Source organism: Pantherophis guttatus, chromosome 3 (genome assembly GCF_059756535.1).
Source record: "Pantherophis guttatus breed Tessera chromosome 3, ASM5975653v1, whole genome shotgun sequence".
Taxonomy (NCBI): domain Eukaryota; kingdom Metazoa; phylum Chordata; class Lepidosauria; order Squamata; family Colubridae; genus Pantherophis; species Pantherophis guttatus.
The window spans coordinates 190,182,305-190,209,668 of NC_142065.1; the positions used below are offsets into that span (position 1 = coordinate 190,182,305).

The 27,364-nt window shown below is 36.4% G+C and overlaps 1 protein-coding gene across 8 annotated transcripts; it reads right to left on the reverse strand.

Annotated features, from left to right (window-relative positions):
- Positions 1-7,832: 7,832 nt before the first annotated feature.
- On the reverse strand, positions 7,833-26,817 carry ANKRD46 (ankyrin repeat domain 46). Of its 8 annotated transcripts, none has more exons than XM_034422542.3 (6): positions 26,580-26,817; positions 22,925-22,995; positions 20,085-20,425; positions 16,483-16,641; positions 16,244-16,342; positions 7,833-9,717 (listed from the first exon to the last, which is right to left on the reverse strand). In XM_034422542.3, the coding sequence occupies exons 3-6, from the start codon at positions 20,393-20,395 to the stop codon at positions 9,501-9,503; spliced, it is 786 nt and encodes a 261-aa protein (XP_034278433.1). In that variant the 5' UTR covers positions 20,396-20,425; positions 22,925-22,995; positions 26,580-26,817; the 3' UTR covers positions 7,833-9,500. The 8 variants fall into 8 exon arrangements, with proteins under 8 accessions (XP_034278433.1, XP_034278431.1, XP_087746931.1 ...); XM_034422540.3 differs by having other exon boundaries at positions 26,483-26,817; XM_087890805.1 differs by lacking the exon at positions 26,580-26,817 and adding an exon at positions 24,475-24,584.
- Between the last annotated feature and the right edge of the window lie 547 nt (positions 26,818-27,364).

Sequence of the window (27,364 nt, forward strand, 5' to 3'; positions counted from 1 at the left end):
AGTATCTATCTGACAAAAAGTCCCTTTGTATCTATCTCTATCTAGCTTCTCTTTTTGTCATGCTAACTGAAGAAGCAGGCTCTGCTATTTTTTACTAGGTCCTGATTCCTATTTCCTGAATTTTGTTTTTGGTGCTCAAAAACACAGCTGTATGCTTGACAGGAGTGAAGGAAAGGGGCCAGCAGCCATATGGCATTAAGGTCAGTTTTGAGGCTGCTGTTCCTTAACCTCTCCTTCTCTCTGGACCTTTGACGTCTGCTCTGTACAATTGCATCACACAGAATGTATTGAATTGACGCATGGAGAAGAAACAAAATTCAGTGGTAGAGAAGATGCTTTCATGGTCGGATATCCACAGCAAATGAAGTTTTTATTAAAATCACGAAACACAGTCATATCACAATAGGACCTCCATTCTTTATATACGTGCATTTTATATGCAAAATGTTGATGTAAAAACATTTTTTAAAAATCAAATCTGGAGTAATACAAATATCAAATCTTTAAAACTGGGCTCTCCTAATTTTTTCATTTATTACATAGAGGAAAAGCCAAGTTTTTAATACCTTACAGAAGACCATCAGGGGACAAGTCATCCAAATCACAAGTAATAAATAAGTAAATAGTAGTCAGACTGTTTTTAAAAATACATTTTTAAAATAAAAATGTGGGCATCTACCAGTCTGAAAGATTTTGAGGATGAAATCTAAAAATTATCCTTATAATCCTTGGGTACTACTAGCTGTATATATTTCTTCTTGCTCAAAAAACCTTACCCAGATGAAGGAGCCTTTGAAAAATGCAGCCATCCATCTGCTTCTTCATACCAAACACCATAAATGGAAGAAGGTTTAGAAAGCTCTACGGGAAATGAGATTGGCAAGATAACTGGCCCAAACAAAAAAATGTGGTCCAAGTCTTTCTTGTCCTTGTCTTTTCCCATTCTAGGATAGTGTAAAGCTTTCTCTCTTTTTTCCTGCACCCAGCAAAGTGCTTGCACTTGTACATTTGTGGTTCTGCTCATTTTGTTTGTCTTCTGAAAATACCTGACAGTGATAACTAGCAGACAGAGCAATAGAATAGAATAGAATAGAATTTTTATTGGCCAAGTGTGATTGGACACACAAGGAATTTGTCTTGGTGCATACACTCTCGATGTACATAAAAAGGAAAGATGATTAAGATATCGCACTGAGGATAGTAAACTGGGCAAAAGCAATCCAGACATTTTATTCCTGCCTTTTTGAGTTGAAATAACTCTTATGAGAGCAACATCTTGTGACACCATTTTTAAAGCAGTGTTTCTCAACTTTGGCAACTTGAGAACTATTGCCTTAAACAGTTTAGTCTCTGCTGTAAAACATTAGAGCAATTATCCTTCTGAAGCTCAGAGCAAGGAAGAGTGGTAACTAGGAAGCGCTTCTTACACGGGATATGGACTTTTATAAGCATAGTTAGTTTTTGTAGTTTAACGTGAAAGCACTTTTTGCAATGGTATGAATTTTATGTTTTAGCTTGAAATGCCAATTGTAGTTTATTCTGTAAATGTTGGCTTAGCACAATATTTGAACGATCTACAACCAGTTTAAAGTCTAGAGTGGAGGGAGACAGTCCATGATTGTCAGCAAAGATAAGGTTATACGTTAGACAATATAGACTTTGAAAAGATTAATTTAAAAGTAATTTTTAGAATAACCAATAATGATCTGACTAGAATTAATTTAATGTTTTGGGCTAGATTATTCTCCTGCCCTGTAGCAGTGGCGGGTTGCCCCCGGTTCGGACCGGTTCACAAGAACCGGTAGTAAAACTGGCGGGAGGCCCCGCCCATCACCCCAGATGTCATCATCAGCGATCTGCGCATGCGCAGAAGCTTCCTGTTGCGAACCGGTGGTAAAGGTAAGTAGAACCCACCCCTGCCCTGTAGTATGATTGAATAGGCTGGGTCTTGTGTGAGATCAAAAGACAAGATTTCACAGACACAGAAGCCAGCTTGCCTCTTTTCACATACCTTTCAGCTGGAATATTGTAGCTTTATACCAATGACAATGGTTTGCTGTAAGATTAAAAAATGCAAGCACTAAGGTCCCAGGAGGGGAGGTGGGCTGCAAAAATCTGAATGACCAAAAGATGATAATGAAGAGCTAGGATTTTCTATAGCTTATGGCTGCTATCTAATGGTCATTCAGATCTTTGTGCCTCAAGGGGCTTGTTCTGAACTCTTATTATCTCTGGTAGTCAAAATATCTAAAACTGTTTGGGGGTTTTATCCACCACAATTACGTATAGTACAGGCAAATATTTAGTTTTGTTTCTGCTAAGCCATCCTAAGATATAAAACAGATCTTCCAGAGTGCAATGTTTTGTTTCAAGTTTCTGATTTACTGATTCTGTGCACATCTCTATATAAACTCTTCTTCCATAAGTGAAGAATCCCATTGTGGAATGGTTAAATTCAAGATTTTATAATGGTCTATAATATAGTGGTCTAGCATATATTTTCTGACAATATGAATTAAAGCTACTCAATTCTATTTAATTTCTAATTTAGAACATATTAAAAGTAATAGTCTTCAAACAATGTTAAGATTACACTGTAATCAATTATGTATTTATAGAATAAACTGCTTTGGATGCAGACAAAGTTTCTCCTGAATAAACATGCATATTCAATTATATGTTTTATGTTCTTACAGCTGAGAGTTCAGTAATCTAACCAAAATATTATATTAATTTATTCAACCGATTCCAAAAGAAAATTTAGACATGTTAGTTGAACTAAATGGTTAAAAATATATATATATTTTAAAATAACCTTCCATGAAGTAATGGTTTTTTAAAATGTGATAGCAAATGTGTGTTTGTGTGCGTGTATGTATCTGTGCATCCATGTAATATTAGGAATGTTTTGAATGGCTAATATCATGTTATGCATGTTAGCTCTTCAATTCATTTCATTTGTAACATGTATATTATATTCCATGTGTCATATTAACATAGATTAACAATAGGTTGTTGAATAAATAACAATTAGCTTTATTTCACAATTCACTAAATTAAATCCAGATACAATAGCCTGGTCCATACAACATGGTAAGCCATAATTGATTTGATTTTGGTTTAGAATCTCATGTAAAATTTAGCCACTATTCTATTGACTTAAGTTCATCTGGTTTCAATTTTTTCATTAAACACTGCAATGTAAACAAATGTGATGAATGAACTGAGTGAGTTAGCAAGATGGCATGAATCCATTGATATAACCTGAAGATTGTTACTAAAATAATCTTAACTACATTTTTCTAGCTATATAGAGTCGAGATGGTGCAGTGGTTAGAGTGCAGTACTGCAGGCTATTTCAGCTGACTGCTAGCTGCAGTTCAGCAGATCGAATCTCACTAGCTCAAGGTTGACTCAGCCTTCCATCCTTCCAAGGTGGGTAAAATGAGGACCCAGATTGTTGGGGGCAATAAACCGCTGTAAACCGCTTAGAGAGAGCTGTAGAAGCACTATGATGCGGTATATAAGTCTAAGTGCTATTGCTATTGCTATATGGGAATAAGTTCCAGTGAGCTTAAATTGGTGAGGCTACACTGGGACATTATAAAAATCCTGATAAAAGGCAGGGGGGAAATACTTTCCTATTGTTATAAAGAAAACATGGACGAAGTCCTCAGGAATTAACTTCAGCTTTTTAAATGGTTTATTAGAATGAATTATTTATTTATTTATTTATTACATGTATTTATATGCCGCCATTCTCCCGAAGGACTCAGGGCAGTGAACACAAGTTAAGAAACAAGTACAATAAAATCATAATTTAATTACACCTACCTCCTCCCCAAATATAGCTTAAAATTGCATGATTCACCTTTCCTTAACTCAAGCAATTGAAAGTTTGTCAATACCTTCCTGGAAATTTTTGGAACATCATTTTATGATTTAGGGCAGTATTTTTCAGCCTCAGTGACTTTAAGATGTGTAGACTTCTTCAATTCTTATTATTCCTCAGCCAATAGCCTACACATCTTAAAATTGCTGAGACTGAAAAACACTCATTTAGGGAATAGAGTAGAGGCTAGAAACATGAATTAATGTTATGATAACTCTGGAAGTAAAACACTCATCACTATAATTTCATATGACATATAGATGTTTGGAATACAGGAAGAGGTACCAGGAAGTTCATAACCAGAGGGGGAAGGATGAAGATGGGACGTGCTCACATTTTGTATAACCTAACCAGGAAATATTGTATCATAGTTCACTTCCAAGTAAAATTTAAAAAATAGTGTGCATTTTTCTTTCCTTTGAAAACTTGTCCTTCAATAGTCATTGGTGTTGAAACAATGTTTTTTTTCTGAGTCAAATAGCTCTTGCTTATTTTCTCAATTTAAGTCACTTCCCACAGCAACTTCCTTGGAAATTGTTGTGCAATAAACAAAAAATTAAATGTAGATGCTTGAGTTATTGCTCAGGAATCCAAAAATGGGGTTGCAAAGCCAAAAGGACAAGCAACAATATCCAAGGGAAAAGAAGCAGCATAAAAAAACTGTGAAGGATGAAGCAAAGTCACCCTTTAATTACAGCTGAAACTAATAGACCTGTTTGTTACTTCAATGGAAAAATGAAAGCCTAATATATCACTGGGCTATTTAATTCCTTGATTACCATAGTAACAAATACTCATTTAATACCTTAATTGGAGCAATTAAAAACATAGCTATGAAGATGAGATATACAGTAGTGGTTAAATTTTAGCATTTCTGACAGCTACTTTCTTCTAGTTGAGATTTCTTATAGCAGTAAAAGAGAACTAGAAGTGCACTAAGACTGTTAATGCAAAACTGGAGTTAAATATTGTGGTAAGATAGTTTTGACATAGGATTAAATGATAGTTTAAAAACCAGAAGTCATTTTTTAAAAAAAAAATTTTTTTGATTTATATGCCGCCCTTCTCCGGAGACTCAGGGCAGGTTACAATGCGCTAAGCAATAGCCTTCATTCTTTTGTATATTTATACAAAGTCAGCTTATTGCCCCCACAAACTGGTTAATTGCTTAAACACCAAGCAAAAGCTAAACAAGCAACTTGATTTGTGGCAAGTCACTCATGTGACAATTAATGTAACTGATGCCTATATCATCTTTATATATTTTGATTCTTTGTGTTCATATATTGCCAGATTCAACAGGAAATACCTCCTGGCAAGTTTCAATGTAGAAATATAAAAGCCAATAAAAACCAACCATAAAACGGTAAGTGTGATGGTCACAATTTAATCTCCAATGGAACTAAAGCAAGTCAATCTATGTGTTCCCAGAAGGCCAGCAACGAAGGTGCCAATCTAGTCTCAAGAGGGAAAATATGGAGACGACAACCAATTGTTAGCAAGCTTTGCGTCCACTTCGCTACAAGTTCATTAAAAGGTGATAGTGAGAGATTCGCCCTGGATTAATTGGACAGATCACCTTTACACAGAGAAGGTGATCTTATAAGTACTTTAGCATCAAACCATATAAGGCTTTACAAGTCAGAACTAGCATTTGAATTGTATTTGGAAATTTACTGGTAACAAGTACACTGATTGTAAAACAGGTGTCATGCAATTATAGTGACATTGGTTTGCATTACATAGCTCAGTGTTAGCTAACCTTTTACATCACCGCGTGCTGGCCTGCGTGCCGGAAATGGCACGCGGTATCACCCTGCCTTGACCGTGCGGCCCCGCTAGCCTTTGCATGCGTGGGAGTGCTGATACCTGGAAGAACGGCGGTCCGTTGTGCATGCACGAGCTGGCACCCGAACTTCTGGTTTCCAGCACAGACGCGTGCCCGACAAACAGCTGACCATCGCGTATGCGCTCAACGTAAATCCGAAAGTTCAAATGCCAGCTTGGGCATGCGTGACGGAACACCGCTCTTCCGGGTTTTGCTGCTCCCACGTACACGACAGCCAGCTGACCAGCATGTGTGTGCACAGGAACGTGGAAGAGGAGCCAGCGAGGCCGGGCATTCCTCAAGGGATGGTTCTGTGTGCTGCTTGTGGCACGCGTTCCATTGGTTCACCAACAGGGACATAGCTGGACTTGAATTCTTGCAGGAAAAATGAAGAAGCCCCTTGGAAACTATAACCCATGGGAGATCCTTGTTCTGAAAGTCCCACCTTAGTTTCAAACAGAATTATGGCCACTAACTATAAGGGTTTGTCATTAGCTTTTCTCTTCTTAGAGTTGTGCGGGTCCAGAGGTGGTATTCAGTTAGTTCGGACCAGTTCGGGTGAACTGGTAGTGGAAATCACGGGTGGGCCTGCTCCCGGCCCGACTCTATGCGGTCCTATTTAAGCACGTTTTTGAGGCCGAGCGCATGCGTGGAAGGCACGTGTACGAGCAAAGTGCATGCACAAAGGCACGCATGCATGCAAAGCAAGCATGCCGCGGTGAACCGGTAGTAAGAAAATGTGAAACCCACCGCTGTGTGAGTCAGATAACAAATCAGGTAATAGTGATATTTTGTCCTTCTCGTTTAAATTTATTGTGAAACTTCCTCCTGCTGGGATAGTATCTTGAATGTGTGATGTGGATTAAGAGCATAATTCACTCTGGAAAAGCAGATGATAAAGAAATTTTCAATCTTTGAAATTATATCCTTTTACTATGCTTTATTCTAGTTTAGGTAATAACCTTACTTTTCACTTAGATGTTAAATATTGTTTAGTGTGCTATTTGGTTTAAAATGCAGAGATTGCTTTAAATTGGTGTTTCCTTGAGTCATTCCCTCACCTTCTTTTTCCGATTCTTTTCATAAAGGGGGTAATCTAACATGTCCAGATTACTCATGAATATTCTTGCTATCAGGGCTCAGCTTTAGCCTTTTGATTTCATTACTAATTGAGAAACATTTTTTAAACTTAAAACAGAAATATATGTTCAAAAAAGACAAACTCTCTAAACTCTACAGAGGGAGTTATGATGGTAGAATTGAGGTTCAATGTACAAAACAAAGTACATCAAATTGTTTTTGTAATACTAAAAATATGATTTTTTTGAACTTTACGACAAAGTCTCTACTATATTATTGTTTATATTTAGAAAGAAAAACAAAAAAGAAGTAACGAACATCCTTAAAGATAATATAAATATTTGATTTTTGACTTCCCCCTCCTTTGTTCTCCAACTGATTCGTGGTATCGAGCGATGTCAACTTAAGAAATCCTGCTCTAAATGTTTGTACTTGCCTTGCTGCCTAATGAAAGCAATTGTCTCTACAACTGATGCAACAGAAAACTTCACCAGCTAAAGTCACCAGCTTAGTAACTATGTCACTAAATTCCTTAGCAGACTGTAGATGGGTCTGTGCAGTTACTTCCTATCCTTGGCTAATATTTACCTTCTGTTTGAAGATTGGCTAAATCTCCAAAATGTAAACAAAATACAAAAATAATACTCCTTTTAGCCAATTCTTTCAAATATATTGTAAATACCCAAAACAGGTTCATTGGAAAAATCATCTGCAATCATCTGCAATCCTAGAATTTGCCGATATCGTTGTTTTATGTCTTGTTTTGCTTATAATATGGACCAAATAGTTAAATTCATATTATTCAGAAATTACTATGCATTCCTTCTGAATAAAACTAGATATATTAATATTTAATTATATGTTTTCTTAAAATAAATCTTAATAAGCAACTATAATTACTGTAATTTGATGTTTGAAGATGAGAAATCTGTAATGGATCTGTGCAAAAAAGTGACCATGAAGAACTAGATTTTATTACTTGCTTTCTTGAGTTTTCTTGATTTAAAATTGTATCATAAATAGAAACATACATGTAGTTTATACAAGTTTATTTGGAATACCTTGGCATGCTTGGAATACAATTAATAATTAAATTAATAGTTATGCAGTGTAAAATAGAAAAGAAATAACATAACATGGAACTTTATTTTTTACAAAAAGACACCCCAACCCTATAATTCTTCTAATAGTTTATATCTTATTTCTGCTGCATTCACTTTTGAGTAATTAATTTGTTCATGTTTGTAGTCTTTGAATTGTTTTAAACAAGATCCTACGAACTTTAAGAAAAGAAATACTAAATTGAAAATCCACATGTCCTTAAAAAGTTAGAACTTTGGCTGGATTATGTTCAGGATGTTTTGTTAACATTAAAGAAGATTCTAAAACTGGGGTACAAATAGTCTATTTCCAACGTTTCCTCCAATGTTAAGTAAACTATAAAATATATTACAAAACATACACAGACGAATACACCTTACCACAAAATTATATTTCATCAGAATGAACATGAAGAATTTAGTATGAGATAAACAAATTAATCACTTGCTTCAATTTCTAGATGGTTTATTAATTACTTATTTGGATATATAAGGAGAGAGATCAACAATCATTTTCTCTCTTGCCTGGATATAAATAGAACTCTATGAGACAGGATATGCTCCAGCACATCTGGATCCATTTTCAGAATTTTCGGTTCAGCAAAAAACCAGACATTACTTCCTGCATCACTAAGTGCCTGAACCATCAATCTTAGGTAGATAATCTTAGTGAGGTTATTCACCAGATCCTATATTTAGCTATATTATTAATTTACTTCAAAGTAGAGTTTCAAGTCAGGTCTCATTTTACATATACAACAATACATATGTTAAGAGATTAGGACATTGAGTTCATTGCAATTAAATTATTTGGAAAATTAGTTTAAAGCTCATATTTTATAAACAGGGCAAAATAAACCTTTCCACGATCATGCCACAAGTTTTACACAATACCTCTATTCAAATTTTTAAGCCATTAAGATAATTAATTTTTGCTTACTTGTAAAGAAAAAAATTCTCCCCAAACAAAAGAAAAACTCCTAAAAGTAAAAAAAAATGTTTTATTTAGTTCTTATTAAAACAATAAGTATTGATATTTCCCAATTCATTTGGATTAACTAAATATTGGTCTTGTTCCAAAGAAATGAAAAACTGTTAATATTTCATGTGAAAATTATGGAAGTGCAAAAATCCTTAAGTGTTGCTTCTTGAAAAATATGATATATGCTTTCTTTACCAAAGAAATATGAATTAGTTTATTTTTCTGCAGCAAATTCCTTTTAATTGTAGAAAATGACTACCTTTAAGACCAGTGTAAAACCTGATTCCATAATAATTTTTAGAGACATTCTAACAAATTGGTTTCCTGATCATAAACGTCTGCATAAAAGGAAAAGCTTTCGATCACTTCTTTATATTGTCATATTTTATCAGCAGAGAATACAACTAATGATAATTCAAGAAATGTTAGATGCAGTTGATGCATACGTTAACTCAGGAATGTAACTAAGTCTAATGCATCCTTATTTTTGGAAGGAGTTCTTTACAATGTCTTGGAAGTGTGTGTCTAAACCTTACATGCAGCTACCAACATATGCCCAACAGAGGACAAAGTGAGACTTTATAAATAGTAATAAGACACTATTAATTTATATTGCCTTTAATGCAGCAACTCAGGCTGGTTTTCCACAAAGGGGAGCACTCCGCTAACATAGTATGCAATTCCAAGTGACAGCAAAGCAATGACAACAAGCAAAAGCAGCACTCGCCAAAATCCCAGGTCCTCTACAAATTCTTGCCAGGTTGTTCGGAAGCTGGACAGAACACCTTCCCCTTGCTGCAGGTTGGGGTTGAGGAGAGAGTGGCTTTCCATTGCACTGTGAAAATAGAAATAAAAAGATCCCTGAAGACAGAATTTGGACACCAAACGTTAATCCTGATCTACTTATACCAGAAACAGAAGAAGAAGATAATAGGGCTACCATTATATACCAGTAGAAGAAAATAATAGGGCTACCATTAAAATTAGGAAACCTAGGCTAATCAAACCTCTTTTCACTTTAGATGGCAACTGTGTTTTGCCAGCATTATAAATGTTTCAATGCTATTTCCAGCAGTAAAACATGTTATACAGGAATTCAGTTTATTTAACTAGAAATACATTGTGTAATTTTTATAAAACTGTTTCATGTCCCAAACCCCAAACATATACCCACTTTTATTGCTCTATCACATAGACCAGTGTTTCTCAACCTTAGGAACTTTAAAATAGGTGCATGTTAACTCCCAGAATTCCCCAGCTGGTTTACATATTTTATAGGCCTCTTATGAAGAAGGCATAACTAATCTATTTTAAAAGTTTCTGGACTGTTTGTACAACCAAAATAACTGCAAAACAGAAAAAAGCCAGTGCTATAGTCCCCAATTCATTAAAAATAATTCCAAAATGAAAGAACATCATTTCTTAATATTCATAATGCATAAAAAGAAAGGGGGAGGGGTCTTCAGGTCTATTTAAAAGAAAATATAAATATATGTGAACAAAACATGTACGCATGGAACATGGAACATGTACGCATGGAAATTTCTATAAAGGAGGAGCCACCACTGAACAGGCCATATCTTGTATTGCTGACCATATAATTGTATCTGCCACACTCCAAGATTGACCATAGGGCTTTGACAGCTCCCTATATGTATATAGAGGTAATCCATCAAATAATCCAATTCCATACACTTTAGGCTTTAATGGTCAAAACCAGCACTTTGAACTGGGCTTGGTTGTGGAAGGTAGACAGCTCATTTAATATAATATTGGATTGACATGTTAGGAATGCTAAGCTACCACAAGCATCTGGATAGCTACAATTTGCAAAGCGAGAAACTTCCAAACATTTTTAAAAATTAAATCCATATGGAACGTATTATAATTCTCTAGCCTGAATGTTTCCAAGGCACAGCAACTAAAGTAAAATATTTCATCCGTAGATTGACTCACAGCTGCAAGCCTCTCTAGACTGAGAAAAGGTAGTCTTATTACTGTAGCTTTCCCAAAAGCATCAAGTCCAGGCTTATCCCCAAGTTACAAATCTGGGTCTTCTGAGGAAGTGGAACTCCATTCAAAGTTAGTGGTACACCACCAAACAGTTAATCAATTTGTCTTATTTGGATTAAGTTTCAATTAATTCATCTTCATCTACTCTAAAACTGTCTCCAAACATTTGTGATCTTTGGCAAAAACAAGAATTGTATATACAGTATTAATTGCCTTCATTGCTTTTCTTCAGCAACAGCATCTAGAGGTTAAATAGTCCAGGGGCAAAATATGCCATCCCCCAAATCCTGAACTAACACTAAGTTATCTGTACTAAGTTTCTCCCACCGGAAAGGACCCCAACAAATGCTATTAGTGCTCTGATGCACAGTATTATTACTCCCGATCCAGTGGGATCAACATTGCAATAATTGATGTCAAGGGATACTGCAAATTGTCCATCAGGACAGGCAAAGTTATCTCTAACAAAGCTATCCTGGTCCCAAGTTAAAAGCTAGGGAAGGTGTTCTCCAATAATCAAAAATTTCCAAAATTATATGGATTGAACATATTCTCTCCAGAATCTTTCCTAAGAATAGGCTGCCCAAATTTAATTAGTTCTCCACCATATCTCTGCATTTCTAAGATCAACAAGCATTGCCTCTTTCCTCAATAAAACATTAACAACTTTTAAAGGTACAGATAACGACTTGCCTCCAGAAGTTATAAATGCTCCAACACTGGAAGTTTTTAAGAAGAGATTGGATAACCATTTGTCTGAAATGGTATAGGGTTTTCTGCTTGAGCAGGGGGTTGGACTAGAAGACCTCCAAGGTCCCTTCCAATTCTGTTATTCTGTTAGTTCTGACAGAAGTCACTACCTTTTGAAAATTCTGTATTTGAATGGGAATTATCTGCCCAGGCCTGGTTTTTATAAGAATAAAAACATAAAAGAACCCCAGAATGACCATCATTTAGTCTTGAATAAGACCAGATGATGGTGGTCATTCTGGGGTTCTTTTATGTTTTTATTCTTTATGCTTTTATCTTTGTTGTTATTTATGTCTGATGTATTTATATTGTGATATGGTTTTAATTGTTATTTTGGATGTATGCCAGCAAGTCACTTTTTGTGAGATAGAGATATAGTGTGTGTGTGTGTGTGTGTGTGTGTGTATACGTACGTACATGCAGGAATATATTTATTGCTTGTTAAACAATTTGGCAGAATACTACTTTTGTGTCTGTTATTTAAATAATATTTTATTTTTTAAAAAATTAAAAGGACACCTGAATGTTAGGGAAGGATCCCCCAAAAAAGTAACTGAGGTTGCAGCAATGGATCTGCAGCAGAACATAATAAATTTTACTCCCACCTCAGTGTGAAAGCCAACTGGGTGACCTTGGGCCAGTCACTCCTTCTCATCCCAACCCTTCTCATAGGACTATTGTTGTGGGGAAAATAGGAGGAGGAAGGATATTAGGTATGTTCATTGCCATGAGTTATTTATAAAAAATAATAAAAGGCAGGATTTTTTAAAAAAAAATTGGAAGGAGTTATCACAAGAGATAATATGCATAAAGTACATGCCATTTCCCAAACTTTTTACGTTAGTTTTTAATACAGTATTTTCTTCCCTAGAAAGCTGTTCATAACTGCAGGATCAATTGTCTCATTCTTGTGAGAACAGAAATGAGGGAGCTTTTTTATATAAAATAGAGAAGTATCCATTGGTGCATGACAGAAAAAATAGTTAAGACTCAGGCAGTTAATCTATAACCACTACAGAGGTTAAATGAAGGTATAATATAATCTAAGCGGAAAGGTAATGTGGCTGTTGAAAACAAAGTGGGCTCTTTTTTTTTAAAAAAAAAAGGAAAGCTGGGTTGCAGAAACTACTTGTATTATTGTTGCAACCAAAGTGACCTCCAAATACTAAAATGGTAATAGGTCTGGAATATCAGCCATTTTGAAGACATATGGAAGTGGCTCAAGACTGATAGTCTTTCTGCAGATAAGAAAAAACTTTTTTTTAATGTTACCAACATAGAGGTTGTTTTTCGGTATTTTTCAAGGATATGTAGAAAACATCTTCTGAGTTGAAATATAACTATCTTACAGGAAATAAAGAACAACAGCTAGGCACACAGCTTCAACAGCTATTATTTGAATTAGAGAAATAAAGTCACTTGATTTGATGGCAAGAAAGGAGGAAGAAAAAAAATAGCGAGAAAAAAAGTATTAGGCAAAGATGTCCTCCTGTAAGAATTTATTTTTATAACTGAAGCATACAAATTTGTCTGATTCTTAGATATAAGAAGTGCTGACTGGCAAGGTTCTATACAAAAAGATACTTAAAATACTTTAACCTGGTTTATAGGGAAATTAGAAACCATTGTTGTTTAGATTCCTTCAGAAGAATAAGATATTTTTCCACTGGTAAATTACATAATAAATCTAAGCTTAGTTTTACAGACAATTTTTTAAAAAATCACATTTTCATTAGATAAAGGTTTCTCCTCTCCAGTCGTATCTGACTCTAGGACACAAGTGTCAACCTCGCGGTGTCACACTGCCGTCACGTGATATATCACGTTTTCCTTTCGCAGAGCTGAGGTGGGCATGGCTTGTGCATGATGATCTGGCCCACAGGGTGTCACTTTGATACCCCTGCTCTAGAGGTTGCTGCTCATCTCCATTTCTTAGCTGAGGGATCCAGAATTGTCTGAAGACATTCTTCATGGTCATGTGGCCAGCAGGACTAGATGCCAAGGCACACAGAACTGTTTTATCTTTCCCACCAATGTGGTACCTTTTTATCTACTTGCATGTGAGTGCTTTTGAACTGCTTAAGTGGGCAGGAGCTGGGGCAGGTAATGGGAGCTTGCCTTTCATTAGGTACATGTTATTAGCACTAGCATTAGCACTTAGACTTATATACGGCTTCACAGTGCTTTACAGCCCTCTCTAAGTGGTTTGCAGAGTCAGCATATTGCCCCCAGCAAACTGGGTCCTCATTTTACTGACCTCGGAAGGATGGAAGACTGAGTCAATCTTGAGCCAGTGAGACTTTAACTGCTAAACTGCTGGCAATTGCCAATCAGCAAAATTAGCCTGCAATGCTGCATTCTAACCACCGCACCACCACTTACAAGCAAACGTTCAATTAGAATTACAACCACAATTAGGACCAGAATCTCAGTTGTTGAATAAAGTGATTATTGAGATGTCACGTGACTGCTTCGCTCAACAACTGCAATCTCCGCACTCCTAATTGCAGTATTTATGGGTCATTGAATGGACAGAAATCCAGGTAAAGAATGCAGGATGACTCAAGGCGGTGAGAGAGTCCTTGCGTCTCCCTCTGTGAGTTGGGGGAGGTGCTGTGAACAAATCTCTCTGACGCTCAAGGGCTGAAAATCCTGCTTGGATTTTGGCAGGAAGAATTTTCAGCTTCAGAGCACAGAGACTTAGATGTCCCTTACCCCGCTGTCTCTCTGTTCTTCCTGAATTCTGGCATTTCTGCAGGATTTTCAGCCCCTCAGAAGAGACACAAGTCTCTGTGCTCTGAAACTGAAAACCCTGTTTGGTTTTTGGCAAGGGTCTTTTTAGCCAGCCCCGAGAAAGACAAGAAAGTCTTCTTGGCAGGCAACAGCAGCTCGCAACCTTCCCTCCTGGCTTCCCTATTGGCTTTCTGGGGAAGCCAGAAAGCAAATGGCAATCACATGACCGTGGGGCACTTGGCAACCAGTCATAACTGCAAACAGATTGCCAAGTTCCCAGATCACAATCTTATGATCACAGAGTCTACCACAGCTGTGGGCACAGGAGACATCCCTTCATTCAGCACCATTGTACTTTCAAATGTCACTGAATGACTGGTCATAAGTTGAAGACTACTTGTGTGGGGAAAATAAATTACATTCAGTTTCTAGTTGAGAGAATTTTGAAAAAAAAAAAAAAAAAAACCTTAAGGAAAAAAAAACCCATCAATATTTCTCTGTTGCTATTATAGAATAGATTGTGTTTTATTGAAATGGCTAAGAAATCTATTTAAAAATACTGTCTCATTCCACAAAGCAACATAACATTTCTTGTAATGAACTGGCAAATAGAGAAAGAAAAAAGCTTAATAAAAATGTACATATGTATGCATTTATTTGTTACATTTACAACCCCCGGAATCAACTCTGAAACTGGAATTGTACATAAGTACAAATGCTGACTGGTTAAGTCACACAGAAAGAAATATATTCACAAATACAGTAGTTTTATCATAGTTAATTCTTAATGCAAAAAAAATGAATTCATCCAAACCAATGTTGATTTATCATCTGCCTGAATATTTTATTTGGCAGTAGTACGCTTAGTATACTACAAGGGTGGGCAGTCTACAGGCTGTGGTTCCTAGGTCTCTGCATGCAGCCCTACAGAATTTCAACAGCAAAATACTCAAGAAACAGACACAATTTCCTCCCATTTCCAGTGGAAAAGTAAATGAATTAATTTAAGCTTTGATATAGGGTTAACCCTCCTAAAAAAACCCAATTCTGAAAATCTAGGGGTGGGGGGGAGAACCTTGAAAATGTTGATCCTACCCACAAACATTTTCTGTCTTTTATTTCTCTAGGCCTTGGCCACCCAAGAATTCAGACAGAAAATAAGAGGTGACCTTCCAGGCAAAAAGAAAAATTGTTTCATAATAGGACAATATTAAATTCTAAAATACTGAGACTACAGACTTGTAAACTTGAGCAAGGTTCCCAACTTCCCAAAATAACAATACTGAAAGAGAAAAGAAACTGAAAACAATTTTGCCTTGTTTTCACCCTGTCCTATCTTTTTCAGAATGAAGATCCAAACATATGTACGTTTGTTCCAACTTGTTTTGGACATATGTCTACATATGTCCAAAACAAGGGAGGTGGGGTTGCGAGCATTTAGTCAAAGTGCCAGAAGCAACAGCTCTTTTCTTTGCTATCTATCTAATAATGATTAACTACATAGCATGCAGCTGTCAGAAAGCTGTAAGTACAACTTCTACCTACTCCTCAAGGTCTCATAATGTATTTGCAAAGGCATAGCTTTCTTTAAAATAGCACAGTGTTTTTATGAGTCATGTGATGGACTGTGAAACCCATATCTTTTCTATGAAAAAACTAGCCCACAAGGTGTATTTGAGCTAGATCACTTCAGAAAGCAGACTGGAACTCAGTGGCTTCTCTATTCAAACAATCTACAAAGAGAAAATAATCTCAAGGAGAAAGAAAAACTAGAACCTTCTTTCCAGCGTTGAGTTTTCTATGTGTAATTATTAATTGTACAAAGGACTGTCAAGTCATATTTCAAGTCAAAGACAATGACTTACTCCAAATATGCAATTTGAGCTGACTCCTGAAGTTCATTGGCCATGTGACAGTCCAACTTCTTTAGAACTCTTTCCAATGAAGAGTCTAAACATCTCCAACTACAAAATTTGGGAGAAAAATGTCACATAATAAGCCCTGACCTTTTCCACTATGCGGAATAAGCTCCACATAAGACAATTTTTCCAATGATGTTTAACCAGTAAAATAGAATTAAAACAATGGGGGAGGGAGGGCAAACCTTTCACTTTCAGCTGTCTGCATTGTTTCCAGCTTTGAGTGTGCTCCTCTGTTGAATCCTTTCACTTCTTGCTCTTCCAAAGATTCAAGCAATCGAATCACATCTTTATTTACTCCTCTTCGTTTTGCCAGGACAAGAGGTGTTGCACCTTGATGATTGCTATGTGAAGTGGAAAAATAAAAAAATGGTACTAGAATGGTTTCTATCTGAAAAACATATACATACCAATTCTATGGGGAAAAATTGTTTATCTTCGTTTATTGGAAACCATACCTCATTATTTTTCATCCACAACTCTGGAAGTGCTTCAAGTAACAGGGCCGTAATTGCAGACAATAATAGCATGTTAATAATCTGGTTGAATTTGCATTAAATTACATTACACTTGAAATCAAGCACTTTGATCTAACAGTTACTCTGACTTTACTTCCTGTATTACAAGAATGTTATATTCTTCTGGATTTTAAAACAAAAGGTAATTTAATTGAGAGTTCTTTGGAAAGAAAGCTGTTGATAAATTGCTCCCACAAAATGATAGATGTTGCTTTCTTTCAATGAAAAAGCTGAACATCTCTAGTAATAATATAAATATGTAAATAAATCTAGCTATTGTATTAAGGAGAATTAATTAACTAGAGGTAGAAATACCTGAATCTTACATATTTTTCAATTGCATCAGTATATGTAAAATGATTAGTTTTTGTAGGAATTATTACATTACAGTATCAGGTAATCTCTACCCAGAAAGACAACAATATTTGGAATGATATAATTTCCTTCTGAAATCTCTTAATTCTTTGTACATGAATTGGTCAAAAAAGAGCTTGTGAAACTGAAATTAGAACTTTATTTTCTCTTTATTATGGTTTAAGAATTCAAAACCGGCAGATATTTGGAAGATATTGCCTTACTTATTTGATCCCGCCTTAATTATTTTTACAAATAACTCAAAGCGGTCAACATATTCAACACACCCTATTTTCCCTGCAACAACCTTGTGAGATGAGTTCGGCTGAGAGAGAATGACTGGCCCAGTCAACCAGCTGGCTTTCATGGCTAAGGCCGGAACTGAACTCACAATTCTCCCAGTTTCTAGCCTGGTGTCTTAACCACGATACCAAACTAGCTCTTTTTACCTGAAACCTCAGAGTAGACATTATAAATAGCTATTTCTTTAAAAAAAAGCCCACAGGTGATCAAAAACTATAATTTCTTTTAACATGATCTTTGAATTATAATTTACCAAATAACTTTACAGTCCTTTACAATATTAGCATGACCTCCATTCTTGTCCACTGAAGCATGAAAAAGCCAATTTTAAAATGTTACAGTTGCTACAGGGAAGCCACTTTGACAGCCTACTAAGGTTCCGCCTATTATTGCAGTTTTAAAGTCAGCCTCCTGCCATTATAGGCTGTCTTTACTTAGCAACCATATCTGGGACACAACTGTACTTATAATCTTACTTCAGCTTTCCTTTGCTTTACGATCTGCAAAGGTCATAAATATGAGGATTGGTTGTAAGTAGCAATAGGACTTATATACCACTTCAAAGTGCTTTACTGCTCTCTCTAAGAGATTTACAGAGTCAGCATATTGCCCCCAACAATCTGGGTTCTCATTTTACCCACCTTGGAAGGATGGAAGGCTGAGTCAACCTTGAGCCGGTGAAAATTGAACTGCTGGCAGTTGGCAGAATTAGCCTGCAGTACTGCATTCTAACCACTGCGCCACCATGGCTCATAATGTTAATTTTTTTTATCACCATCATAATTGCAAATAGTCACTGTACAAGGCAGTCACTAAATTCTATACTTTCTTAAAACTATGGTGTTCATATATAGAGACTTTTTTATATATACAAAGCACAACAGACAGTCTTCGGTTAACGACCACTCTCAGCAACTGCTTGAATATGCCCTGGCGCTGAACCAATGGTACTTATGATCAGTCCTTGGAGCTCCAGTCATTGCAGTGTCTCTGTGGTCATGATCCAGGTGCTCAGCACCCGGCTTGCAATTACAACACTGCAACTTCCTGCAGTCAGATGGTCGCCATTTGCAATCTTCTTTGTTGGCTTCCAACAAGCAAACTCAGTGAGGAAGCCAGCAGGAGGTTGCAAATGGCAACCAGGTGATGTTTGCCACTACCTGTACTGTAGTGAAAAGTTAAGATGCGTAGTTGGCTTTTTAGTTTTACTACTTATTGAAGCATTTTTGTTCTTTTGAATTTGAGACAACAGAAACAAAAGGGGGAAATAAAAGCAACTTTTAGGAAACCTCTATTCGGAGCTAAATTGGTTGGGTTTATTTATATATAATAAACTAGGTAATCGGTTTATTTTAAATTCAAGTGTAAAATCATATTCAAGTTTTAACATTTGTACTTTCCACTTTCTTCACTTTTTTTTGCTATTTAGATGGTAAACAAGGCAATCCCACCAGGAATGTATTTATTCTTTTCATATGGTGATAACAGTTGCAGCATTGATTCTTCTTTGAAACTTCTGTTCCATTATCAAGAAGTCATTCCCAAGTTAATTATGACAACCACTGCAAAGTTCAAATAAGTATATGCTAACCTCGTAAGTTTCCCCTCTTTAGACACAACTTAGTCATCATCTCCAAACAAAATACTATAACTCAAATATAAAAATAAAGAACAGAGGCTTAGCGTCAATCATTTAAGAACAATGGTTAAGTTTCAAACCACTAGGATACATGAACAAAGAGTTCAAAGAACAAACAATTCTGGGATTATTGTTAATTGTGTTTGTCAAACGGCTATTTATTCAGTACACTAAGTGCTTTTGTCTGGACAACTGGCATATGACAGATGCTAGCAGCCTGGTAGAGTGAATATACAACATTTCAGAGAAAGATTGATTCATAAATTCTGAGAGCTGGTTGGGTGAGGACTGAAAAATAATGAAACAGAAAGGACGTCTTGAACCAGTTCTGTTTACATTGGAATAAATATACATATATTTCAAGTTATTAAAAGAGGTCAATTATTTTGAGGTATCTCTATGTCAGAGGATGGCATCAGAATCAGAACAATGCCATGTACGCACTTGCTCTGGAGGAACCAACGTAAGTGCCCTCAAAATGTTGCCGGGCTGCAACATCAATCCTCATCACCATTGGCCATGCCGGATAAAACTGAAAAGATTAAATATTTGGCAGCAATACTGTAATTGTAGCAGTGCTGGAAATGGTCACTGCTTGCTGGTTTTTTCATAGCTCCAGTGCAGCATGATATAAGCTCATTTTTATATAGAATGTTTGTGACAAGAACACGCTATCAAGAAACAAATAATCTCTATGCTGACAGTATCCCCCTGACCTGAAAGAATCATAGTGGTAAGTGCTACCCAAAAAAAACACAACAACAACAGAAAAGCCATCATATATCTTTTTGTCTTTCTATTAATAATAAAAGTAGCATGTACAGTGGGTCAAAGATGCTTTTGTCAACAGCTCCCACAATCCTGAATTTTTGACGAATAAAGATTAAGAAAGCTGAAATATATTCTCAGGAGCTATTCAAAGTGTTAATAGGCAAGACTGATTTTTAGGCATGCGGTAGAGAGACAACCTTACCAAATATCTATCTTGAGTCCATTGGAGACGAGGAATTGAATGGTATCAACATGTCCACAGAGGTGAAGAGCTGTGTTACCTTGGTAATCTGTGGCCAAAAGATCACCCCCAAATTTGTGCAACAACTGAGCAATATCAACGTTTCCTCGAGCTGCTGCTAAGTGAAGACCTGTTCGGCCACGGTTGTCCCGGATATTTGGGTCGAAGCCACTCTCCAATAGCCTTTTTGAATAGTTAAAATCTCCGTCAATGCAAGCTTGTAGCAGAGGCACATTTGTTTGGGAAGAATCATTTACAAACACGTAAGACATGACTGAATGGGAAATGTAGCCAACCTGCAGCTGAAAATGAAATGGAAGAAATTGTGAGCCTTTGTTAATCAGAATAATGCCAGAGTTTTAAGCAATTCTTTTTTTAAAAATACGAAAAGCTATTGTTTAAATGCATGATCCGAAAGTGGAATAGTATACATATAATGCTCCACACTATTCTCAGAACAGAAAATATTTCTTCTACTGTTGATGGTTTTACATTTGTGATTCTCTCATTTTTTAAAAGTTAGTTTTGGTCACTACAATGATAGTTGCAAGGCATTCTCCAGAATATTGTACTTGGATCCCCAGGCTTACATTATAAATAATATACAGATTTCTGGGAAAAAAAGAGAGAAGGAATATACTTTTCTTCAATTGTCAAAAAACATTAGCCTATGTACAGTGCTCAAAATTTTATGAACCCTTTTGAATGCTCATTATTTCTGCATAACTCTTTGATCATTTTCCTTAATAAATAAACAATTTTAATCTATTTGTTTAATTAGGTTTTCTTTATATAATTTTAGGAATTGTGTGAAGAACAGATCATACCCAAGGTCATATTTATGCAGAAAAACTAAAAATTCAAAAGGGTTCACAAACTTTTAAGCACCATTGTACCAGGCTGCCTCAAGGTAACTTAATGATAATACAGATCAGAAATTCTTTTATTTCCTATTAATAACACCACTCTTAATGGGATTAATTTCTCAGGGAACTGCTTCTTATTTACATCAGAAATTCAGGCAGTGGAGTTGACTAGCAATTGCTAAAAAGTCTTGTTATGCATCTCACCAGACTTGCCAAAACAACTGCTGCTGCATTTTCCATTGAACATTTTTATTTACACAAATAATTTCATTCAACTAAAATAGCCAATGAGCTGTCAGGAAAACAAAAGCAAAAATCTAAGATTTGATTTATACATCCTCTTTCGTTTTCAAAAGGATCTTATGTCACAATCTGCAGAAACTAACAACAGCTGTGGTTGGCAAGATGCATTTATGATCTCTTACGCAAACAGAAGCGGAGAAAGATACAATTTAAAGTAAAAGGAAACCTGGCACTACAGTGTGATAAGCACACCCACCGTCTGAGTTTATGAGCTTTACAATACAGTTCCCAAGATTTCTTGGAGATTTTGTGCTATTATTGGATGGCTGTTAGCCTTTCGCCATCATCAGGGTGAAGCCTGCATATTATCTTTCACTCCTATGTGGGGTAATAAACGGTGGTCAGAGTATTTATTTAGTTGCTTAGCAGAAAGCCCAGGCTCATGCTGAGAATGCTGATTGAGGTCAATATGTTCCTTCTCTTTCCTGAAGAGATTTTTTTTCCAGTCATGGCTGTATATAAAAGCTTTGTCTAGCTTTTATCCTTGCGTAGCAAAAGCTGAGGCCAAGATATGCCCTGCCTATGTTTTCTGCTATTTGGAGAAGTGCTGGAGGATGAAGGAAACCAGGAGGGAATCCTAGTTACTATAATTTATGGCTTGGCTTGGAAATGATGCCAAAAACTGCAAAATCCTGCCAGGATTTTTAACTATATATGTTAATTGTTCTGATTTTCTAGGTCAGCCAGATAAAAGGGGAAAGCTTCAACACCTTGGTCTAGGAAAGCTTTAAAATATGGCTCTTCAACTAGGAGAAACAGCCGCAATTTGCAGAAAAGTTGCCATTTATATAAGAATTAAAAATATTTGGTGACCCTGATCCATTAAGTGAATATTATTTCTCTACTCAAAACTTTTCTGTCTGCTCCTTACCACTGAAGCAAAGAAATGATTTTTCTTAACATTAGAACAAAGGAATTAAATACTGCTCCAGCTTTTTAAAATTTCACAGAGCTCTGCATTTCATATCTTGTACCAACATAAAAAAGCAGCCTTTTTGAGTTAGCTACTTTGCATAGGACATTAAACTAAGAAGAACAGTGAGTACAATCTTAAAATATTGAATTGAATATTCTAAGATTGAAAAATTGAAATATGTCACAATTTTCATTTTTGCTATCTGTATTTGGAAACAATTCCTTATCTAATTTAAGTACCTTGTTTTTAACAGCTTTAACAGAAGTTAAGTAGTACTAACAGGACCTGAGAAGTTTTATAGAGCTTGAGCTCCCTCTAGAGGCCTTTATTGCTGCAATGTCAATTCCATCTACTAATATAATATGAGAGAACAATAAAAAGGTGGCAAAGCCTGCCTTAATTTCCAATTTCCACTATGGAATTTTGGTGAATTGTAGCTAATATCTCAGTGGAAGCAACTTGGGCTTCTTTCATCAGTCTCATCAACATATTGAAAAATTCACCCCAGCTTTTTTAGCCACTGTAAACTAAACTCTCAAATGCTTCTATTAGCTAAAGATGAAACAGCCACTCTTTCAGAGCTCACAAATCCATACTGGTTGCAAAAAAAAAAAAAAAAGTTAATCACGTTAAAATCACAACTTTAAAACTATTGTCAAGTATGAAAATCTTCATCAAGTTTGGTACAGGTAGCAGTAAAAATGCTAAAATCTTGCCTTCAGCAGGTGCAAAATATGGTCAAAAACTGTTAAATCTGCTCTGACCCACTTTACAGTCCAGTGCACATCTATAACAGAAAAGAAAAATCTTGTTAAAGATATTCAATTTTCTGATACTTTTACAATGTACTAAATTAACTAAAAAACCAAGCAACTTTTTCATACGTTTCAACTGGGTTGTTTGTAGCAGTATGTAACCAATCAACTAAAAATATCAGTGTTCACTGTATTTATGTAAAGTCTGCATAAGCAATACTGTGAAGCTTACATACAGTGCAGTATTCCACTTGTAATAAGGAATTAATCATTAAGTTTGACATGGGTAGCTATAATCAATTTGCTAAATAAATAAATAAAATGGAGAAGCTCAAATTACCCTAAAATCAAATCAATTTCCAATTCGCCTTTCTCATCATACAATGTTTTCAAATGCCACTCTTGTAATAAGCACGTTTCAATGCAGTAGCATATGGATGGACCTAGATTCCTTCTATTTTCTGTAACTTCACTGCCTCTTGAAAGTGATGAGGTATTCTCTCCGATAACTAGGACCAGAGTCACGTAGGGCCTTAAAGGTGATAAGCAGCACCTTGAATCATACCAGGAAACTGACTGGCTATTAACAAAACTTCCAAAGCAAAGAGGTCACCTTTGCTGTTTCTTGATCTGTCCAAAGGGGTGAGATCCCCAGATCCTGATAATCCTCCATACCCTGGGTCAGCAGTTCCACTGCATCACTTGCATTGAGATACATTGCTGAATGTCATCCACACACATTGATGGTATTAGACTATTTACTGACAAATAACCTCTCCCAGCAATTTTATGTAAAAATAAGTGTTAAGAATAAGTGGAGAGTGGACCCTATCCACTTCGTGTCTCACAGACTAAAAATAATTCCATATCACAAGAGAAAACCAATCCATGGATACTTTTTAACTAGAGTCTAACTTCAATCAAATGTAAGCGGCTTTGTCCACTAAACGTCATGAAAATTTCTCACAGCACTCTTCAGATAATCCCGATTACTCTTTGCTAAAAGGGAAAGGGTTGCCTTAAATAGGGCTGCTGGGCGGCTTTCAGCCAACATAATAAGCAAAACTAAAAATTCTGTAACCTAAATCACCCTTATGTAGGCTTGAGCATGAATTCATACCAATCAGCTTAAGACAAATCTTTGTCCAGCAGTACTCTAATCATTTTCTCTGCCACTTGATTTCCTAGAGCAGATCAGCACATTCCAGTGCAATCCAGTCCAAAGCCTTAGATATCCTATTATTCCAAACCAGAAATTCAGCCAAATTTCCTGCCAAGAGATCTCTGAAAACCCATAAAATCTATTAGAAACTTGGGAAAGAGGATATATAAATCTACTAGGATCCCCTTATTGTGGAGTAGGGAGATATGCCAAATTCCATAGCAATCAGAATAATCTGTCCACGACTAACATATTATAATATACAATCCCAATCCCCCACTTTCAGATCACATCTTGTCTTCCACAAAACACAAATCTAGTGTGTGATTTTCATATACATTGAGCTCACAATAAATTGGGTGTGGTCCATCATTGTCATGGCTGCTGTGAACTGAGTTGCTCCAAACTTCTTGTCAAGGCGAACCATGTAGAAGTCCTCCAGGACTAATAAGTGGGGAAACGCCATTGCTACTTAGGCAATCAGGTTGAGCAGTCTTGGCAGGGCTGCCATGTGTAACAGGAGGATTTACTTATTTATTAGATGTATATGCCACCCATCTTGCTATCTGAGGCAGCAATAAACTAGATCACCCAACCACACAGATAAGACCTCAAATCAGGCTATTTCCGGTCTAGCGTCTCTAGAAAACAACAGAATCTTGTGGTTGCCAACAACTAGGCTCCTCTTCCCCTGCCCACCAGAACCTGAGTGGGCAAATTTCCATGAGAATGTCCCAACTTCTCCCCCTGAAGCCTCAGTAATACATTAATATTAACTGCGTAATTCTAAAATATTTTAAATAACAATAATTAAAAAGAAAAGTAGAATTAGCTGTCTTGTCCGATGTTTTCTAAAAAGCTCTAATAACCTGATGTAGGTTTAGTATTTATTTTCTGAATCCATTTTACTTTTACTAAATCTCTTTCTACTGTGCATCACATTGCTCCCTCCCAGAGTTCAAAAAGATCATACGTATTCATTTTCAAAAGAATAGGTGACGATTTCTACATATTTCAACATAACATTGTGTTGTTATTTTAAAGACGTAGCTCCCAATGAATGAAGGGATTGCTACTGAAAAATGGAAGATGTTATGGTGGATATAAAAGATATATTGTAAAACATCCTAATGAATATCATATGTTCACAATAACTATTCCTCTGATGATCTTATGATCAATAAAATAATCATTTGCCTCTTTTACTATGTTAGCATAGTATATTTAAATATAACCCTAACTCAACCAATATGGTTGCCAGGGAAAGTGCAAATAGAGTAAAATTACCTCTAAATATTCTAGATTATTTCATAATTTTGAACATTAGAAATTTATAGAGTTTTCTTACCATTTCTACCAGCATATCCTGAATGCATGGAGGCTTTATATTGCTAGAGTGATGTTTATGATTGTATAACTCAATGTTGTGGAAGTCACATAATTTAGAGAATTTATAAACAAGAGAAATGTAGTGATTAACAAAACAACTTCTGGTTAGATAAGAACGAGATTCCCAGTTTTGTAGACCTCCAAAATTAACAGGGGGATTTTGGGGAATGGATGTTAATACATCTGGAGGTTGTCAAGATTGGGAAATACTGAACTGGAACTTGGGTTCAATTGTTGTAAAACGAAACCCAATAAATACTGGTATCCACAGTAAAAGTAGGAAAATATACAAGCTGTCTTTAGTTTCTATATTCCTGTGTTTGAAGGAGCAGTTATTTAAAGTATAATTAAACATAACAGCAGTAAAATACGAGTTGAAACAGACAGAAAAAAATACACTGAAACATTCAAAACATTTTGTAAACACACATACACACCAGAAATTTTCCAGAGAATATTTTTTTAAAATGAATGAGCAAAAATAAATAAGTTTAGAAAGCTGTAGAAATTTCTCACTGCCAGGGTCTTCAGGATGTCAATATTATTATGCATTTGAATCTACCGATTGTTCAACTCCAGTTGATATTATTTACAAGATCGCCTAATAAAGCTCACTTTGAAGGGGGGAGGATTTTATAAACAAGCTTGCCGAACTACAACTCCCAGCAGCCTCAGCCAGTTTGGGCGTGGGTGGTGGAGGCTGGGATTTGTAGTCCGGCATTGCTTGAAAGGTCGGAATTCAGTTCCATGTAAGCAGTAATAAACCCGATTCGATATTTCTATATATTTCTTGGGTGTTGAAAAAGAGAGAGAGGACATTTCTGAAAGGAATTATTAGTATTTTCAACCTACAAGCAGGATATTATTATTATTATTATTATTTTTAAGCACGACCCTCGGTTGCCAGAAAACGTATCCAGGCAGCCTCGCAGGCTGTGAAACCAAATGGCGGCTGATTTTTTTTCTACCTGGCGTTCCCATGCCTTGCTAAACCACCAGCACCGGCTCCCTCTCCAAGAACTCCCTCTTCCCCGTCCGCCTCCTCAGAGCAAACCCGCATCTAACCGGGCAAACGCAGCGGAGGGGGAGACTCGTGTCGCCCAACTCGAGGCCCCAAACCGAGCCAAAGGCTTTCTGGGCCGGCTTTTTCCCCCGAAGGCGATTCCGCGGCGCCTCTCCCCCGCTTCCTCCTCAGGGCCCGGTCGCCTCAGCGGCGGAGAGAATCGCTCCCGAAAAACCAGGCCCCGCTTAGAGCCAAGCGAGACGCGGCGAGTTCTTCCCGCAGCTCCCGACCCAGCACTTCCGGTTCCTGGTCGCAGCTCTTCGCCTCTGGCGGGTGAATGGCGGGGAGAGCGTGGAAACTGGGCGGAAGGCAGGGATTCGTTGTGGGGAAAGGAAATTGGGTGGTGGTTTGCGTGGCTTGGGAAAGAAACTATCACGGGCCTAGAGGAGGGGTCTCCAACCTTGGCAACTTTAAGCCTGGTGAACTTCGACTCCCAGAATTCCCCAGCCAGAAAAAGCATACATATGGGATAGGGATAAGGATACTTTAGGCCGGGGGTCTCTATTGTGGAGGTTAATAAAATCAATGAACCGTGAACCTTTGTCTCTATGGATTTCTACTTTAGCAAATGAGCCTTTAAATCATTTAACAGTAAATGTTTTTATTTACATATTAAAAACATAACAATATACAATTAATAAACAGCACTATGATTAATTATCCTGTCAGCTATATATCTATATCTATTCTCTCTAAGCTATGTTATCTATGACTATTCTTCCTCAGAAGAAATATTATTATTTATACAATTATTTAATTGTATTTTAATGGTTTTTTAACATTTATA